At 41.3% G+C, this 20056-nt stretch overlaps 3 protein-coding genes and 2 long non-coding RNA genes across 5 annotated transcripts; 3 read left to right on the forward strand and 2 right to left on the reverse strand.

Annotated features, from left to right (window-relative positions):
- Positions 1-1192: 1192 nt before the first annotated feature.
- Positions 1193-2503, forward strand: LOC113471064. The gene is made up of 2 exons (XR_003393903.1): positions 1193-1661; positions 2222-2503. It is a non-coding gene; the product is annotated as an uncharacterized LOC113471064 (long non-coding RNA).
- A 74-nt stretch (positions 2504-2577) lies between these two features.
- LOC103518023 lies at positions 2578-4251 on the forward strand. The gene is made up of 4 exons (XM_026829937.1): positions 2578-2626; positions 2721-2813; positions 3270-3586; positions 3986-4251. The coding sequence occupies exons 1-4, from the start codon at positions 2578-2580 to the stop codon at positions 4067-4069; spliced, it is 543 nt and encodes a 180-aa protein (XP_026685738.1). The 3' UTR covers positions 4070-4251.
- Positions 4252-4321: 70 nt separating this feature from the next.
- Positions 4322-6271, forward strand: LOC103518025. Its single transcript, XM_008483076.1, has 4 exons — positions 4322-4331; positions 4486-4673; positions 4735-4989; positions 6140-6271. The coding sequence occupies exons 1-4, from the start codon at positions 4322-4324 to the stop codon at positions 6269-6271; spliced, it is 585 nt and encodes a 194-aa protein (XP_008481298.1).
- Positions 6272-6482: 211 nt separating this feature from the next.
- Positions 6483-19791, reverse strand: LOC103518026. Its single transcript, XM_026829938.1, has 8 exons — positions 19760-19791; positions 13892-14136; positions 12807-13076; positions 10933-11086; positions 9605-9819; positions 8472-8742; positions 8228-8340; positions 6483-7463 (listed from the first exon to the last, which is right to left on the reverse strand). Exons 1-8 carry the CDS (start codon positions 19789-19791, stop codon positions 6697-6699), a joined length of 2067 nt encoding a protein of 688 aa, XP_026685739.1. The 3' UTR covers positions 6483-6696.
- On the reverse strand, positions 7511-7982 carry LOC113471065. Its single transcript, XR_003393904.1, has 2 exons — positions 7902-7982; positions 7511-7619 (listed from the first exon to the last, which is right to left on the reverse strand). It is a non-coding gene; the product is annotated as an uncharacterized LOC113471065 (long non-coding RNA).
- Positions 19792-20056: the final 265 nt, after the last annotated feature.

Genomic DNA, 20056 nt, shown 5'->3' on the forward strand with positions numbered 1-20056 from the left:
GGACGCTATCACGTTCTACTGTTTTCCAGACATTTCCAGTTCTCCTTTCAAAGAGGTAAGACATAGCAGCTGTTGTTAGACACATATTATGTGTAAGTGTTCATTTTGGGACAAAGCCACGGTTTTTATTTTATATATACGTCACTGTATATCCGGTTAGTTTTTTGTGACGGGGCTTTTACCCTCCATTTGGCGAAAAGTTACCCGGCTCTTCACAATAATCCCACTCAGCGGGGCCGTAAAAAGTCCGCAGCACGCGAAATGGTCAACCATCCGGATTCCGGATACCAATCATGCTCAAGTAACGTTGCTTTAACCTCAGTGAGTTCAGTGACCCATTGGGAACCTGGTACATTCAATGTGCTATCGCCTCTGCGCTGGCCAGGTTTCAGTTTTTTTTTTTCTAAGCACTACTTCTCCACTTTCAAGGTTTTTTCCAAGCACTGAGGTTGTTTTATTTTATGACTTGACATGGACTCAAACCAACAACCTCCAGGTCCAAAGTTCACCAAAGCTCCCCAACATTCCAGGTGTCACGTCGTATGAAAGAAGTCCAGGATGAAATAGAGGACCTCATGGATTCCGATCTGGAATTAACCCGTGAAGAATCGGAGAGACTTCACTATCTTAAATCGGAGTTTGCGTATTTGCTGAAGGAACTAAGGAAGAGGAAATCCGCCAGCAAGCATTCCATATTCAGCAAGGTGCTTCCAGGAAATGGCGTAAGTTCCAGGATTATTCCCGATTTTTTACTTAACAAACGAAGGGATTTCTATTATTTCCAAGTTTTAACCGGACGACTTTGGATGTAGAGTTTTTTTATACTCGAGTCTTGAGTTAAATTTGTTACAATCTGCTCACAGTGTCTGTTTGTTCCTTTCTTTCTCCATAACTCTCGAACGGTTCTCCCTATTTTGATGAAATTCAGCAAAAATATTCAACACATGAATGACATTTGATCTCAAAATTTTGAGTTATGAAATAGGTAACTACAAAACTTATTACCTTTATATGATACAAAAAAGTCCACGGAGATGGACGAAGCTCGAGTCGGATAAGATTAAAACCGGAACGTGTATCCATTGTATCATATACAGGTAATGAGTTTTGTAGTTACCTATTTCATAACTTTATAACCTAGGATGTCTATTAAAACCTATTCAGTACTGCTCAAAATTTTAATAAAAATTACATGTATTTATTTTAGATAAAAGAAGTATTTTTACTTTCCTCTCCTTCTTTTAACAGAGGTCGGTCACCCATTTAGACAACGTTTCAATCTGGCTTCAGATTTTACGAAATCTACATTTTCGATGGAAGTGGAAAAGAGAAGAAAACAATAGGAAATTTCATTTTAAATAGTGTACAATAGGTATCTTTTATTTCATTGAATATTTACAAAACTATTTATTTTTTCTTCATAAAATGGTCTTATAAATGTTTGAATAAAATTTATAATAGAAAGAATATTAGTACATTTTTTATATAACAATAAATTAAAAATAAATAGAATTGAAAACAATGATTTTCTTTTTATAAATAATACATAATGTATAATGCAAGTATAATGTAATTTTATACCTAAATTTTTAAATACAACGATTTTTAATTTAAAGGTAGCAGTTTATTGTACAAAATTACACATTCTAAAGGTATTAAAGGTAAAAAGAAATAATGTACAACTTTTTCTGGTGATGTTGTATCAAAACAATTAATTCCAAAGGTTTTCAAATGATATTTCTATTAGAAATTAGAATGTTTCCCATTAAATTTAGATAGCGCCTAAAAAAGTCAAAAGTAACAAGGGAACTATTACGATTTTTTGATCCTGTGATCCTAAATTCTAAAATAGAATTGAAGGAATATTAAAGCATTATCCTATCAAGAGCGGTAAAGGCTTGTAAAGGTAAAGCTAATAGAATTTGCAATGAAATAATGCACAGAATATTATGGTATAGTTGCTGAGAAAAGGCGTATCGTATGTTTGAATCTCTTTGAAGCATGGAAAAATAAAATCCCAGGAAAGGCCTATGGGAGCATTCATATTTTGAGGAAAGGCACTTACAAATGCAAAAAAAGGACAACTAAAAAAAAGTGGGTTCGTAAGATAATTTTACGTGTGAAGTATTATTTTCTACTATTTTCCTAGCACAGGTATTAATATTATTGATGGCATAATCAACAGGGCACAATATTATGGTCTAACATTATTAGTTATTAGATAAAAAGAAATAATTTACAAGTTTTTCTGGTGATGTTGTATCAAAACAATTAATTCCAAAGGTTTTCAAATGATATTTCTATTAGAAATTACCTAGAATGTTTCCCATTAAATTTAGATAGCGCCTAAAAAAGTCAACAGTAACAACGGAAAGCATCGAACTATTACGTTTTTTTGATCCTGTGATCCTAAATTCTAAAATAGAATTGAAGGAATATTAAAGCATTATCCTATCAAGAGCGGTAAAGGCTTGTAAAGGTAAAGCTAATAGAATTTGTAATGAAATAATGCACAGAATATTATGGTATAGTTGCTGAGAAAAGGCGTTTGTTTGAATCTCTTTGGAGCAAGGAAAAATGGAATCCCCCGCAAAGGCCTATGGGAGCATTCATATTTTGAGGAAAGGCACTTACAAATGCAAAAAAGGACAACTAAAAAAAAGTGGGTTCGTCATATGAAAATGAAGTGTAAAATATTTTAAATTTTGTTTATTTTTCAGTGGGCGGAGCTAAACTTCCCGAGCTACCCCGAACACACAGGCCGAACATATCCGAGTTAAAATCAGGGGGAGGCAAAAACACAACTGGTAATGGTAAGTCTCTACACATCTCTCCCAGATACATACTGGTCCGTTAATCTGTTTGTGGGAGAGCACATAATAAGTTCTTGCCTAGTTAGGTAGCTTGGAGGGTAGGTCGCGGATTCGATTCCCGCCCGGAGCGGACATCATCCGAAGCGCAGATAAGATTCGTTCTCGGAACGGCTGGCTTCCTATCCTGTCCTCCCTTTCTTCTCTCTTCAATTTCAGGACTATAAGACCTTAGCAGATACAGTTCCCTCTATCAAACCTCTTAGGTCGAGTTTTACCACCGTAGGTTGTCTCATGTATACGCCTCACGTCTCTCGAATGTAGTCTTACGAATAAGATAGATTTCAATCCAAGGATGACCTGGCTATTAAGTATAGGGAAATCCTTCATCTCAATCCCGATTTGGTAAACCCCAGCATTAAACAAGTAATTCCTTCGCTGTTCCCATATCTTTTCCAGTGTCGTCGGGTGCCAAATACTCCGGGTCTCCTCTGAGTGGCGAATACGTGCAGCTCAACTGCTACTCACATTCCACGGACAAGCCCGGGTCTGATCCCGGGGCCTCTCATCTCAAACAATCCTCCACTAGTTTCAATCTCCAATCCAAGAGGAACCACTTCAAGAAACAAAAGTCAGACAACAACATCATCTTCTACAACAGCGTGAACAGCGTCAATGGCGTGAACAGCGTAAACGGGGTGAACACACCGGTGAATAGTATGTACAGACATAACGTGAGCTATTCGAGTATGAATAAGATCAGTACAAGTCCACACATTGCAGACAAATTTGTACCCCACTGCAGCGCGGGCATTAAGCTCACTGAAGCTTATACAAATGTACTGCATAATTGTGCAGCAATATTGATTCTGCAAATCAACCAAATGGACTGGAATGTGTGTTATATTGGAGGCCACTGTTGCTTCCCGGGCCATCCGGCCAGTAGACGGTCCAGTATATTGCAGACATAAATCCCCCCTCTCACATCTATTCCAGGCAATACTTCCCATTGATCTTCACCCGAGGGAGGCTCAAGACTCTCGCCTCACCAGCAGGAAATCTTCCATCGTCATATCGAGTCCGCACTGTATATCACCAGTGTGTAACCAATATGGCGTAGCTTACCATGAAGATTGTCAACTTACGCAGGTAACACTCACGACCAAAGTCCACACTGTATATCACCAGTGTGTAACCAATATGGCGTAGCTTACCATGAAGATTGTCAACTTACGCAGGTAACACTCACGACCACGTGATCTTGTGATCGCGTGAGTGCGTAATTTACGCGTGAGATTCTCGTAAGCGTGTTTACGCATCTTGTAGGACTTGTGGTTTGTGGGCTGGTAGTTTTTGTGCAAAGTTGTAAAGTTTGTGCACCGTAAATAATTTTGTGTGTAATGTAGCGTATTTACGCGTAATTTGCGTATTTGGATGTGAGTTTGTACGTAACGTGTATTTACGCGTGAGTTATAAGTACATACGTAATTTCGAGTATTTACGTTTACGCTATGGTCAACAGTCCACAGAAACCAACTTAAAATTAACTAAACATGACCGAGTGATCGACTACTGGTGTAAAGTCGACTACTGGTACATTCACCCTAATTCCGGCGTCATTGGGTTGACTTTATACTCTCTCCACAGGCTACCCTCAAATTCAGTTGGCTCAAAGGACCCGAGTGTCTCCTGGAGATAGGAGGTCGTCAACTAAAAGCCATCTACTCTCTCCTCCCCGTACAACCAGGACTGGGGATCTCAGTGTCTGTACTGATTTACGCTAACACTCTGTATGTAACGTCTACCACAGACAAGGCACTGGGGGATGTGGGTGGATTCTTACTACATCATTTGAATATGCAGGTAATTATAGGTACTCGCTAGCTAATAAGAAAAAAGAAAAAGACTCTCACATCTATTCCAGGCAATACTTCCTATTGATCTTCACCCGAGGGAGTCTCAAGACTCTCGCCTCACCAGCAGGAAATCTTCCATCGTCATATCCCTACCCGTCAGTGTGGAAGGCGGCGTACCACGGCTGTGGAAAACGCGTCAAATCATCAAGGACGTACAGAAGTCTTCCGACCCGTTTGTCATCTACTTGGCGTCCTCAGCACTCATGTCTCTGGTGCCCTCGCAGTATGTACGCAACGTGCTGACCAAGGCTACAGAAAATACGGTAAGACCTTCTCCAAATTAAATGGATCCCAAGGGCGAGGAAAACCTAGACCCTTGCCAAATGGAGTGTGCCTGAAGGCATGTGATGTGTTCCAACCTTCCAACCCACTCGACCCCTCTCCCTCTGATCTCTTCTGATTCCTCTTTTACGGCAGATTTTCCCTCACGATGATGGCTGGTTGCACATCCATGTAGGTCATTTTAGAGGGCACGGTTAGCTCAGTGGTAACGTACTTCCTTGCCGTACATAAGGTCCCGAGTTCGAATTTCTTTAGCAAGGGAAATTTCAGGCTGGTATCCTCCCTGTTTTCGGAAGAGCATTGTAAAGTTTGTGCACCGTAAATAATTTTGTGTGTAATGTAGCGTATTTACGCGTAATTTGCCTATTTAGATGTGAGTTTGTGCGTAACGTGTATTTACGCGTGAGTTATAAGTAAATACGTAATTTCGAGTATTTACATTTACGCTATGGTCAACAGTCCACAGAAACCAACAGGTTCTTTTGTACTAAACGAAAATGCAATGTTGTCAATTTGGTAAACTAAATTCAATCACACTATATTTTTATGCTAAACGACCAATAATTTTTGGGGGTAAATGTTTTTTATCTTTCAGAATATAATAAATATTGTTGTTGTTTTGTATAGCTACAGAAAATACGGTAAGACCTTCTGATTCAAGGTGCTTCTTCTTTTGCGGCAGATTTTCGCACATCTACGTAGGTCATTTCGAAGGGCACGGTTAGGTTAGTAGTAAGTAGTAACGCGTTTCCTCTCCGTACATAAGGTTCGGAACCTTCGAATTCCTTTGCTATTTCTTTAGCAAGGGAAATTTCAGGATGGTATCTACCCTGTTTAATGTCCCCCAGCCAGACTGGTGTACTCCCCGGTCTCCCCGTTTAAAGTCCCCAAGCTGGACAACACTGTATGCGATTAGTCCCCCCTCCCAAATCGTCTCAATCTACACTTGAGCCCGGATAAAACGTATAGGTATGTAACGGTCCATATCTTTGCCTCTGGTATTCCGATTAAAATAAATTTGAAATCTAGTGTTTTTGAAGCATTTTGAGATGACCTTGATAATAACTTTAGCAAAAATCGAGAAAAAAATAATTCCGGCGTCATTGGGTTGACTTTGTACTCTCTCCACAGGCTACCCTCAAATTCAGTTGGCTCAAAGGACCCGAGTGTCTTCTGGAGATAGGAGGTCGTCAACTAAAAGCCATCTACTCTCTCCTCCCCGTACAACCAGGACTGGGGATCTCCGAAACTTACTCTCGCTAAAAGCAAGCTTTTGAGAAGAGAAATGTAAATAGGTACCCAGGGTATGATTTTGTAAATAGTACCTACGTTAGTAAGTACAACTCTTTCAGGGGCAGAAAAAACGCACTTTCTTTCACATTTCAAGGGCGGTGGTTAGTTTACTAACCACCGCCCTTGAAATGTGTATGCCTCATGTCATATGAACCTATCTGGACATTTATCAAGCGTTTGATCTCTGGTGGGCAAATTTCAGTCAACGACCTATGATCCGCTCCCTGGCGGAATATACTATTACTAAAGCTCCTACGTCTACTATACACATGTCTAATGAAAGTCTTATGAATCTCGTCAAATATCACAACGCTAGCTGCTGTCTGTATGGCGCAGAGCAAGGCTAGACATAGCCACCCCCGGGCCATATCCACCTCAGCCACTCCCAACGGGGGTCAAACCTCTGTCCCGTCCTCTCCTTCATCTTCAAATAGAATCTCAATACTCTGTGCTGGTTTAGGTCCGCTGAATAGACCACTAGGTGGTGCTTGTGATGGGACAGGTGTCAGCTTGCGATGAGGGGAGAGGGGAGGTTTACTGGTTCCATTGAGCTGGAGGGGGGACCGCCTCGCCTGGGGGGCTTGAGAGAATGGTAGCGGACTCTGGCGGGGGTTCTGAGAACTAATTGACGTCGGGGATGCCCTCTGGTGGGGCTGTAGTGAACCATTCTGCGGCTGGATGGAGATGGGTGTGAACTTGTTTCTCCCTGTAGGGGATATCAGATGGAGGGTGTCACTACTGCCAGTGACAGAATTGTCTGGCGTACCAACACGCGATGTCCATGATGATCTCCGCCTGTCATTATTTCTATTCTGAGTGGAGAACCGGTTGGGAGAGGTAGGCCTCCGGAACTTATCCTCACTGCCTGGTCTCAAACCTGGAGATTCTACTCGCTGTAGACTACGATACCCCTCTGGTGACGTCATCACAGGTAAAGGTCTGATCACAGTGGTAGGTTCTGTGGTTGGTGAAGGAGACGCTGGGGTGCGGTAGTTATGTTGCTCTGAGTTGGGTGATAGCGTGCGGTAGTTATGCGGTAGAGTGGACATCTTGTGGGGTAGAGTGAAGCTATGGCGACTGTTGGGGATAGGAGGAAGTTGACGTTTGGCCGGATCGATCTTATTGAGAGACAGAAGACTACCATCAGCTGTAGTACGTACTCCTGTGTGAGTGAAAGAAAAGTTTGGGATTAGTTCTAGGAACATCTTGTGGGGTAGAGTGAAGCTATGGCGACTGTTGGGGATAGGAGGAAGTTGACGTTTGGCCGTATCGATCTTATTGAGAGACAGAAGACTACCATCAGCTGTAGTACGTACTCCTGTGTGAGTGAAAGAAAAGTTTGGGATTAGTTCTAGGGTGAGATTTTAAGATGTTACTTTTTCTAGAATACGCCAAGTGATTCAAGAATATCTGTTTGGACAATCTTAGGGTATACAAAACCTCTTGAGGACAATTTCATTTGGTGCCTACTTAAAGGTAAGTAAACAATTAATGGTTTCTCATTGGGTCAAGTGTAAAGAAATGCTATACTATCCATGAATTTTATACCGCTTAGACCCAAAAGACTCCCAGTTAGAAAACATCCCCAAATTCCACTTACCGCAGTTATCATACACCGGCTCCAGGGTGAGAGACCCCAGTTCGAATCCCGGACTGGGCGCGGCAGACCACGTAGTTCTAGGGTGAGATTTTAAGATGTTACTTTTTCTAGAGTACGCCAAGTGATTCAAGAATATCTGTTTGGACTATTTTAGGGTATACAAAACCTCTTGAGGACAATTTCATTCGGTGCCTACTTAAAGGTAAGTAAACCATTAATGGTTTCTCATTGAGTCAAGTGTAAAGAAATGCCATACTATCCATGAATTTTATACCGCTTAGACCCAAAAGACTCCCAGTTAGAAAACATTCCCAAATTCCACTTACCGCAGTTATCATACACCGGCTCCAGGGTGAGAGACCCCAGTTCGAATCCCGGACTGGGCGCGGCAGACCACGAGGCTCTAGGTCTCCGGGGTATGGTCACATAGCCTGCTGTTCTCTGCGGGGTGCTAGGTCCCCCATTCGGGGATCGGAATGGGGACTGAGACCGGGAGTAGGGGAGGGTACCATAGAGGAACGGGGGACTATGAGGGGGTAGACCACTCGGCCTCTCACTCCCCGCGGGGGCCTCTGTGGGGTGCTAGGTCCCCCATTCGGGGATCGGAATGGAGACTGAGACCGGGAGTAGGGGAGGGTACCATAGAGGAACGGGGGACTATGAGGGGGTAGACCACTCGGCCTCTCACTCCCCGCGGGGGAGGGTTGGGTGGCCCTCAGGTTGGGAGGGAAGGAGAGAAGGTCGGGAGGATATTTGGAGTTGTTACTCCGACGACCGCTAGACGTAGTGGTCATGTCTTCATACGAGTCACCGGCCCTTGAGTCGTCATCCCTTAGGTTACCTGTGAAGAGAGGAATAGAGGTTATGTTACAAATCGGGGTCTTGTGAAATTCCCATTTGTGGAGTCTAGTATGTAAGATTATCTGTTACACTCTACTGTTTGATTCTACCTACTCTTCCCAATAGATCAGTTGCGCTTACTTGGGTGATGTTTCAAAGTCATAGAGCAGGTTTGTTTGTGCGCAAGCGTTTCTGCGCATTTTGACGTGAAATCGGACGTCACAACTCTTTGAACTTTTTCTTTAGAACGGCAATTAAAAATTGAATTTTCGACCTTTTAAAGTTACTTTTTTGGAGTTTTGACCTCAGATTTGGATTTTTCACAACTTTTTACGTAGGAATCGACATTTTATTAAAAATATTTTCCTAATTGCAACTCCTCCATTGCCAGTCTAGTTAGCTCGGAGGGTAGCGCGTCTGCCTTGTATGTGCTAGGCCGCGGGTTCGATTCCCACCCGGAGCGAACATTATCCTAAATAGATAAGGTCTGTTTTCGGAAGACCAACCTCAGTGGTGTAGTGGTTGACACGGTGGACTCTGGATCTGGAGGTTGGTGGTTCGAGTACAAGTCAAGTCAAAGGTAATTATTCAGAAGTTTTCTCGCAACGGATCGCTTTCACCTATCCTATCCTCTCTTCGGTTTCGGGACGATTCCCTATATCAAACCTCTTGGGGGGAAAAATCTTCCGTAAAAGGGATTTCGCTAAAAATGTTAAAGACTCACTCTCATCCAACAGTTTCCTATTCAGCTCAGTCATCTCCGTGGTCCTCTCTTCGGTTTCGGGACGATTCCCTCTATCAAACCTCTTGGGGGGAAAAAATCTTCCGTAAAAGGGATTTCGCTAAAAATGTTAAAGACTCACTCTCATCCAACAGTTTCCTATTCAGCTCAGTCATCTCCGTGGCGCTTCCATTGAGAGTAGGAGATCCCTGGTCATACCGGCGTGGAGGTTTCTGCACCGGATTAACCACAGTTAGGAGACTCTTGCCTTGTTCCCCTGGGTTGGCGGTGATGTGATGCATGACCTCGCCGTTCTGGGGGGACATGCCGTTGTTCTGCGACTTCTTGGCGAGGGACCTGCACGGGAGAGAAAGAATTTGGAGTTGTTATTACAATGAAAACTTAAGAAAATAGAATATTTCTTCCATCGTTTGTAGTTTTTCCTCTACAACTACCTGAAAACGGTTACTTTCTACACGGGAGAGAAAGAATTTGGACTTATTACAATGAAAACTTAAGAAAATAGAATATTTCTTCCATCGTTTGTAGTTTTTCCTCTACAACTACCTGAAAACGGTTACTTTCTCTGTGGCGTATACATATTACCTCTTGGTAGCGCTGTCAAACTCTTCTGACTTGGCGGGGCGAAGCGCTCAGCGCTCCTTAACAAACCTATTGCATATGTGATAAAAGCCAAGAAAAGGGTTTCAGAAATAAGTCTGGAGAGTGAAAAAGTTGCTGGATTGTTGCTAACACATTTCTGGATTGTTGAGAAACGCAGTTTTTGGTGAAAATGTTGCTGGTGGGTATTGGGCTCAAGGATTTAGAGTAGAATTTACAATATACCTAGGTACCTTGTTTATATCCTGTAAGTCGTTCTGTAACTCTGTTTGATAGGAAAGGTTGATCTTGCTTATACTGTCAGTTTACTTACTTTCCAAGGATTTCTAGAGATCTGCTTACATTCTAAGAATACACTCTCAGATTAACTTACCTATCCATAGCCGAGGTCCTCTTTCTACAGAAGCAACAGCATAGAAGTATACTCAGACTGAGCAGAATAACAATGGCAACATATTACCTCTTGGTAGCGCTGTCAAACCCTTTTGACTTGGCGGGGCGAAGCGCTCCTTAATAAACCTATTGCATATGTCATAAAAGCCAAGAAAAGGGTTTCAGAAATAAGTCTGGAAAGTGAAAAAGTTGCTGGACTGTTGCTAACGCATTTCTGGATTGTTGAGAAACGAAGTTTTTGGTGAAAATGTTGCTGGTGGGTATTGGGCTTAAGGATTTAGAGTAGAATATACAATATACCTAGGTACCTTGTTTATACATACATATCCTGTAAGTCGTTCTGTAACTCTGTTTGATAGAAAAGGTTGATCTTGCTTATACTGTCAGTTTACTTACTTTCCAAGGATTTCTAGAGATCTACTTACATTCTAAGGATACACTCTCACATTAACTTACCTATCCATAGCCGAGGTCCTCTTTCTGCAGAAGCAACAGCATAGAAGTATACTCAGACTGAGCAGAATAACAATGGCACACATCAGCACCAGAAGGAGACCCCAGTTCTCTGAACTGTAAGGTCCTATCACACCACGACCTCCGGGTGAACCGTCTGCAAATCAGAAAATTATGAAAATTAATCAATATTGCGCGGGTTCGATTCCCGCCCGGGGCGGATTTTATCCTCATGGGATAATGTTCGTTCTCGGAACGGCTGGCTTTCTCCTATCCTGTCTTATCAATATTGAAAATCAAAAGAGTTCTGGCCTTCTCCTATCCTGTCTTCCTTCTCTCTTCGATTTCAGGACGATAAGACCTTCGTAGCCTCTAAAAAAAAAAAGATATTCGATAGAAAGAACTGTTACTACTGAGGTCTTATCGTCCCGAAAACGAAGGGAGAACGAAGACAGGACAGGAAAAATCCAGTCGCTCCGAGAACGAACCTTATCTGTTGAGGGTAAAATCCGCCTCGGGCGGGAATCGAACCCGCGACCAAGCGCTTACAAGGTAGACGCGCTACCAACCAAGCTAACTAGGCTGGCTAAAAAAGCCACACTTACACAGGAGGGATATATTCCTTTCCTCCTCCCCGGCAGGGTTGGTGGCCACACATTTGAATTCTCCCTTCGCGTCATTAGCTTTAGAGTTAAACCTTTTTAAACATTCAGTTTAACGGCATACAGAGAAGTACCAAATCCCTAGGGATTTCCTTCCAAAAATTTGTGGGAATATTTGCTAATAAGCAATAGGGTGGATGGAAAGGTATAATATTAAATTTAGGTAGTTCAGTAAATCAGTTGGGTCCAATAAAATTGAACCAATTTTTACTTTCCTATAATAAGAAAAGTAGGTTTTAGACAGAAAATTATAGATCCTGTAGGCTGTAGGTTATACAAAAGAGAACTTTTTTTTCTTTTGACAATATCGTCAACCTATTCACAGAAAAAAATCCTATAATAGTAGGTATATCCACCTAACTAAATAAATTTCATTGTGCACAAATAATGCAGTGATACCAACAAAAAAGTTGCGAAAAAATTCTCTGCTTTACCACAAAGACTACCTACCTAATGATTTGATTTTGAAAATTTCAAAATGGTTCTTAGGTAGTTTTTTTTTCCAAGCGTTTAAATGTGTAGGTTCTTTACTCCTTTAGTATTCTCGAGTTGTTTGCACACTTGCAGAACAAACTGAGGGCTGGTTGCCCTCATTTGCAGGACTTAGCCAGAACCTGATACTTCTGACAATAGCTAGAACCTGATACTTCTGACAATTATGTCCATGATGAAATTCATTGAAATGCCGACATCAAAATTTATATTCATTTCATCTGAAACCCCCCTGTGATGTTTTTCAATGATAGGACTGAGACATTGAATTTTTGGAATGTTTTATGAATATAAATAAATAAAATTACCCACCTATTTGTACTTTCTGGAATATTTTCCTTCATTAAGCTGTGTTCACAGTGCACACATGGTCGACGCTACGCTGTCGAACAACGTCGACTGAAACCATACATTGCCTTGGCAACAGATTTATGGATCCACCTCGTCGATTGATCGATGGTCGACCTCGATCGACGGCGCCGACTATTTGTAGAATAATCCTTACTAACCAAATTTCCATTATAAGTGGTTCTCCCTATTTCTCAAGAATTGTCATTACCAAATTTTCCCCCTCTTGTTCCTCAGGTGTGACATCCCGTTGGCACACGAAGAAGCTGCCGCGCAAGACGCACAAGGGTCTGCGCACCGGGCGGGAATCGAACCCGCGACCAAGCGCTTACAAGGTAGACGCGCTACCAACCAAGCTAACTAGGCTACACTTACACAGGAGGGATATATTCCTTTCCTCCTCCCCGGCAGGGTTGGTGGCCACACATTTGAATTCTCCCTTCGCGTCATTAGCACCCAGATTGCGGAACGTTAGGTTCGCCCACTTCGCGTCCTTGGTCACATAATGGGTCCCCTGGGCATAATTGTTGCGCGAATTATTGGACACCGGGACCCGGTTGTAGTACCAGTCTATGCGAGGCGGTGGGTCTCCCTCTACATGACACTGGAGCTGGGTCAATTCGGAGCTCATTTCAATCACAGCACCTGAGGAGAAGAGAAAACAACTATTATTAAATAAAGAGTTTTTTATTTACACTGAAGTCCTACGTTTAGAGCAACTAACCTTGCTAGCTGGCTAGCTAGCTACACTAGCGTAAGTATATCCAGCAGCCCCTGGGCTGCCCCAAATTTTAAGCATTTTAGGGGTCCCCTAAAATGACTACAATCTGGAGCACCCACTCCCCCCTACCGTCAAGCTATTGACCAGGGAGGTCCGAAAAAAGGACCACTATACAGACAAGATGTTAGTACCTACCTATATTCTTGTTAAAAAAATATGTAAAAAATGTTCTCTCGAAAGATAAACTAATTTGTCTAGTGCTTCGTTTGAATACCAGAGGTCGCCACCATTGCCGTCAAGCTATTGACCAGGGAGGCCCGAAAAAAGGACCACTATACAGACAAGATGTTAGTATATAGTTGTTAAAAAAATATGTAAAAAATGTTCTCTCGAAAGATAAGAAAGATAAACTAATTTGTCTAGTGCTTCGTTTGAATACCAGAGGTCGCCACCATTATCAAAAACATTTACCTTGCTATGTTAGGGCTTACCAACAAAAAAGTTGCGAAAAAGTTCTCTGCTTTACCACAAAGACTACCTACCTAATGATTTGATTTTGAAAATTTCAAAATGGTTCTTAGGTAGTTTTTTTTTCCAAGCGCACCAACAAAAAAGTTGCGAAAAAATTCTCTGCTTTACCACAAAGACTACCTACCTAATGATTTGATTTTGATTTTGAAAATTTTAAAATGGTTCTTAGGTAGTTTTTTTTCCAAGCGGCCTTAAAATAGGTACCTACCAGGCGGGGGATACACGATGTGCGGATTGCACGCGAACTGTTCCGGATCCGACTCTTCGTCCCAATACTTCCCGCGCAGGCGTTGCGGCTCCGAGCAGGCCGTAGGGCGCGTATACAAGTTCCGGTTGCGCGTCCACACGATCAGCGAGCGCAGGTTACAATCGCAGCGCCAGGTGTTGTTAGAGAGCTCGAGAGACTTGAGACGGTCCAGGTGTTCCACTGTGGAGAGCTCGATGTGACTCAGTCTGTGGAGGGAAAAATCAAGCATCATTTTTAGCATAAAAATTATCATTTTTGAGGATAAAAATATCAACCCCCCCTTGACTAGGAAAAAGGATCCCCGACGACCCCCTGAAAAGGGTTTTAAGCATAAATTATTGTCATAAATGTTGTTCCCTGCTTAATACACTAGGCTAAATTTCATCACTTGACTTGGATTCGAACCACCAACCTCCAAATCCAAAGTCCACCGCGCTAACCACTACATCACTGACTCGAGGTCCCCCCTTGAGCTTCATTTTTCTCGTTTACCGTATGCCACACTCCGAAAATTTGGAGCATCCCCCCAGTACATCACTGTTTGGACTCTCGGCCCTTCCCCACTTGACAAAATCCTGTCTACGGGCTGTGACAATTGTTTCTTTAATTTCTTACTATTCCCCAGCCTAGTTAGCTTAGTTGGGAGTGCGTCTGCCTTGTAAGCGCTAGGCCGCGGGTTCGAAAAGAAAGGAATGAATGTTATATCTTGTAAGAGGATTGTGCTGTCATTTTAACCTTCATTCCCTCCCCTAATACTCTTTACCCTAATACTTCCCTCCTCCTTCCAATACCTCAATCCTTCCCTCCTCCTTCCAATACCTCCCTCCTCCCTTCCAATAACTTTCTTCCCTCCTTCCCAATCCTGGAACAATGGGGAATCTATAACCATCCCTGGACAAAGGATAATACTCTTGACAACAACGCTGTCGAAAGCTTTCTACAAATCGTTGGAAAATTGCTCTGAATAGAATAGGATATTGGTATACAGACAAGATGTTAGTAGGTATATAGTTGTTAAAAAAATATGTAAAAAATGTTCTCTCGAAAGATAAACTAATTTGTCTAGTGCTTCGTTTGAATACCAGAGGTCGCCACCATTATCAAAAACATTTACCTTGCTATGTTAGGGCTTTTTCCCCCTTGTAAGCCAGCCTAGCTAGCTTAGTTGGTAGTGCGTCTGCCTTGTAAGCGCTAGGCCGCGGGTTCGATTCCCGCCCGGGGCGGTGCATCTGCCTTGTAAGTGCTAGGCCGCAGGTTTGATTCCCGCCCGGGGCAGATTTTATCCTGATGGGATAATGTTTGTTCTTGGAACAGCTGGCTTTCTCCTATCCTGTCTTCCTTCTCTCTTCGATTTCGGGACGATAAGACTATAGCAGTTAAAGTTCCCTCTGTCAAACCTTTTTAAAAAAAGGTGGTCCCTTGTTATGCTGTGTGGAAAGTGGAGAGTAGGTGCAATTGATAAAAATGTAATCTTCTTTTCAGATTGATAAGGCTTATGCTCTCTGATATGGTTTTATCAGAGGGACAGCAAAAAATAAAAGTTCTTTATGTAACCTTACGTAGTCCTAGCAGTTCCACAGTTTCTTGTTCAAAGATATTTTGGCTCTGGCATTTAACTTATTCTTCATGGGTCCTATGTCAAAAATACCTGAGAATCATCCAGGGTTGGCAGAGAGCCTTATCTTTTGTTCAAATTTCATTTTTGATCAATTAAAGAAAATTCCCATGTACAAATTGTAAAATAGAATTTCATTCACAAGCTCCCTTTTTTAAGGATTTTTCTTATTTCCTTGTGCCTTGAAAATGTTGTACCCATAAATTAAAATTTGGAGTGAGAAATTCTTTCAGGAATAAGTGCTTCTTTTCTTTAAAAAAGAAGAAGAAGAATAAGAAGAAGAAGAAGAAGAAGAAGAAGAAGAAGAAGAAGAAGAAGAAGAAGAAGAAGAAGAAGAAGAAAAAAACATCCTAGGAACTGTGAACCCAGGACTTTCTGCAAGGAAAGCAAGTGTGTTACCATTTCAAAAAGATATGCACCAAACCCTCTTTATTTAACTGTTAGAAAACACTAAGGAAATGTTGGGCCTCAGGTTTTTCCTCCCCCATTCAACCTGTTCCTACCTCCCTACGGAGATATTAATTGCTCGGGAAGGAGAAGAGAGGGAGGGTGTGCATGTGAAAAGAGTTAACTGATGTTATTGATTTATTAATAAGGAGCCGATGCCTGGCAGAAAGGTTATGGGTCAATGGAATATACATTGTGCCACACTTCTCTAGTCTCTACTTACCTATCCTTTTATTTATCCTTTCTTGTCTGTTCTCTCAATAACAATTTTACACTTTATAGATACCTACCCAGATGCTTGCTTAAGAAGTATTTGAACACATGTAAGCACATACTTAGTGGAGAAACACTCTTGGGGTGGGGGACAAAGGAAATTTGGGAAGTATTTGAACACATGTAAGCACATACTTAGTGGAGAAACACTCTTGGGGTGGGGGACAAAGGAAATTTGGAGCTTGGAAAAGAACAGTCCTTAACTTGCAGTATTTAGATAGTGCTTAACTTACTTACAATATGGGTTATGCTAAACATATGGATTATGCCTGACACTCCACTTGATTCACTATTATGATCAAATAATTCTCTAACAGCATTGAGGATAAAATTTCATACCTTGGCTGGGATTGAACCCATGTCCTCCTGTTTACCAAACAAGCCCTTTTGTTATAATTAGACTAATTATAGTATCTAAGTAGGTAGGTAGGTATTTACTGAAATGACAATTATTTATACCCAGTAGAGGCCCTATGTAATTAATTTAATTAGGGAATTTTCGTGATACTCTCTACCTCTAGCTGATTCCCAAGGGTTCCGCTAAAGGTCACATGCAAAGTGTTACACTGGTAGACTGAAAATGTCCAAGGCCTGCCTTCTGACTACATAGAGAGGTGTGAATCTGTTATTAATGTTATTATACATAGGTACCTATGGGTATGTCATACACATATAACAATGAGACTCCAGTTACACCCAAAATAACCTCCTTTGTTTCTGTCTTGTACGTTTCTCTGGGCATTATATGATAATGTACTTAATTATGACAAGGGAGATGGAATTTTATTTGTTAAAACAAAAACAAAAGTGGTGCTGCTTTCTTATTTTAAAGTTGCTAATGGACGAGCATATCAAATTGTCAGCATCCTCTGTACTCACTCACTACCTAGATTTTTTTGTCATATGTTTCCTTCGGGATCACAGAACATACTTAAGTCAAGTAGGTACATAATGGTAGAAACACACTACTGTCAAATCATGTGAGCTCTTGGGGAGTCAGAAAGGTTTAGTGCAAAGTTTTCCCATAATATACTGTAGGTAATTTTGATCATGATAGCCACACTGCCCTCACGTGACGTGATGGTGTGTTTCTACCTTGAAGTCACCACATAAGTAGTGCACTCAAGAATGGAAGTAATCACTAGGCGAGGTTGTCGCCTGCGGCGTTCTCTACCACTTAACCTAATAGACAGGTCGAATTTGCAACTTTTTTGCACGGTTAGACAAATGATTAGAATTCGTTCTGTTCCCAAATATAGACTCTTGGGTAATCCAATAGTAAAACAGGTTAAGTTGTACTTAATAGGTTAAGTAGTACTTAATAGTAATAAGTACCTATTATTAAGTAGAGTTGTTTGGTTGAACGTGGAAATGCGACAAGTGGTCTTGTCCTCGTTCCCAAGTAGTCTGAAGATTGATGGCTGGGTCATAAATTGAAATAGGTATACCTAGGTACTAGTTGAGTAAATAGGTACTTAATAATCACCTGTCTAGGTATCCTAGTACTTGAAGTAACCAAGTAGATAATACTAAATAGGTACTAGATACCTCTCATCAACAAGAAGATACCTACATAGGTAAGTAAGTACGTTTGTAGGTACTTACTACCCTAGAATCATATTGAAAATGGGAATTCACCTTTTCTTTGAAAAAATTAACTGTTACCTATCCTAATACATACCTATACCTATTTAATTACAATAATTACCTAATACTTACTTGCCATGAAAATTGTTATCCTATGTAATCCCAGACTACATACTTAAGAGCTTACTGCTCTTTAGCCCTTATTTACTTGTCATGAATATCCTTTTTAATCGCAGACACCAGACTACATACGCAGCATACGCTTAAGTACTTACTGCTGAATTACTTAAAGGGACTCTTTAATCGTATGTATCTTGTTTACTCTGCCAGCATAGGACTGAAAAGTTCTTTTACGCTGACCCCAGTAGGTAAAGTTAAAGCAAAATGTTACCACAGCCACATCTAGTCATTTCAACCGAGATGGTGTCTACTTCTATCTATGATAAGAATTTGGCATGCGGCGCAGTTATTTCATGTGCAAATGGAGGACTTAAGCCCTTACCCTAGTGGGATGAAAAAAGATTGGAGAATTAATGTTGAACAGGCTTGGGAAAATTACTTGAAGAAGAAAAACTAGAGCCCGTTCTTCCTTTTAATGTTTCCTAATATGTAACTACCAATATAATGTTTAAGTCACCCATCCATTTACTGGCCTTGCTCGGCGTAGCTTAACATAGATGACGCTGAAACCGGTCTTAAATGATCGACTGAAGTGTTTTCAAGATCAGAGCTCATTTGTGTGAGAAAATGTGAAAAAAATCCCCCAAAAACCAGTTTTTTTTTTGGCTTTATGGTTTTCTGGACAAAATTTGCACCACCATTTTCGTGATCCTGGTAAAAAGACCTTTAATTTGAGTATAGGTCGACTAGGTTTGGATAAGTCCTTCTATGGGGACAGACTGACTGACTGACTGACTGACGGACTAACTGACTGACTGACTGACAGACAGACACCGAAGCGAATACAATAGTCCGTCCACTATACCTTTTATTATTACTTACTTTCTTTTTACTTTCTTTTTATATTTCATTTTATATTTTTTTTCTACTGTATTTGATTGTTGTTTGTGTTTGTTTAGTTTTAGTGTATTTTTTTTCTATTGTCATTTTTGTATAAAGGGTTAGTCCCGTAAATAAATAAATAAACTTCAGTGATCCATTGGGAACTGGTGGATTCGGCGTTCGCTCACTGCTGGCTAATACATAAAACTTACCATGTGTATAGGCTCTTCAGAGTCTTTGTTTTGAATCGACCAGAGGAGTGTTCATTCTCCTACATTTTGACCATAGGATTGAAGTTTGGACTTAATTTACTCATTTCCCCTTCATTTGCATAAGTGGAAGGTCCTCATCGATTCTTCTGTGATAAGTCACCTATTAGCGGTTTGTTCGCGGTATCCGCGGTTTGTTCGCGGTATTCGCGTTTTGTGCGCGGCATCCGCGGTTGTTCGCGGTATTCGCGGATTGTAAAAAACACGGTGCATAAAATATTTGATACACCTATGTAAGTACCTACCCAGGTAGAGACGTGTTTCTACATCAGAGATTTTCAACTGTCGCCCCGTTTAGAACGGCACCTGGAGCTTTCTGATTTTCATTTTCCTTTCCCAACAAATAAATTAAGCTCTCCCATGTTGCCTTTCAATTTGTATTGATCACTGCATTTTGAACGTCTCTAGGGACTGACTACAATTGGGTCACAGTTGGCTCAAAAAGCCACAAATCACCTCTCCTCTGCAACCTTTGAAATAAAGGCCGACTCTCAATCGCCCACTATACTCATCGAAGTTCAGCCGTTCAAAAGTTACCCGAGTGTTTCCAAACTTTTCTCCCACTCTGTATGACTTTTTTGTCTCTAGTGGTATTGTTCTTATGAAGGACCGTTTCGTATGAATGAATACTCCCACATTGCACTCATAGACCGGAGAGTACTAGACATGGCGACTAGAGAAAAGAAAGCTGTCCTTAAGACGTTCAATTTATCGATCTTTACTTTCCTTATCCTCTAGGAAGGAAAGTAATGTAATCGGGTCAAATTTTCGATGGTCAGTTTTTTAAGAGGTTTGCCGTTTGATAGGGGGCACTGTAACTGCCAAGGTCTCATCGCCCCGAAAGCGAAGAGAAAATGAAGACAGGATAGGAGAAAGCCAGCCGTTCCGATGCGATGATTGCAAAGGAGGCACTTGGTAATATTGTGATACCCT

Source organism: Diaphorina citri, unplaced genomic scaffold (genome assembly GCF_000475195.1).
Source record: "Diaphorina citri unplaced genomic scaffold, Diaci psyllid genome assembly version 1.1 scaffold2045, whole genome shotgun sequence".
NCBI lineage: Eukaryota > Metazoa > Arthropoda > Insecta > Hemiptera > Psyllidae > Diaphorina > Diaphorina citri.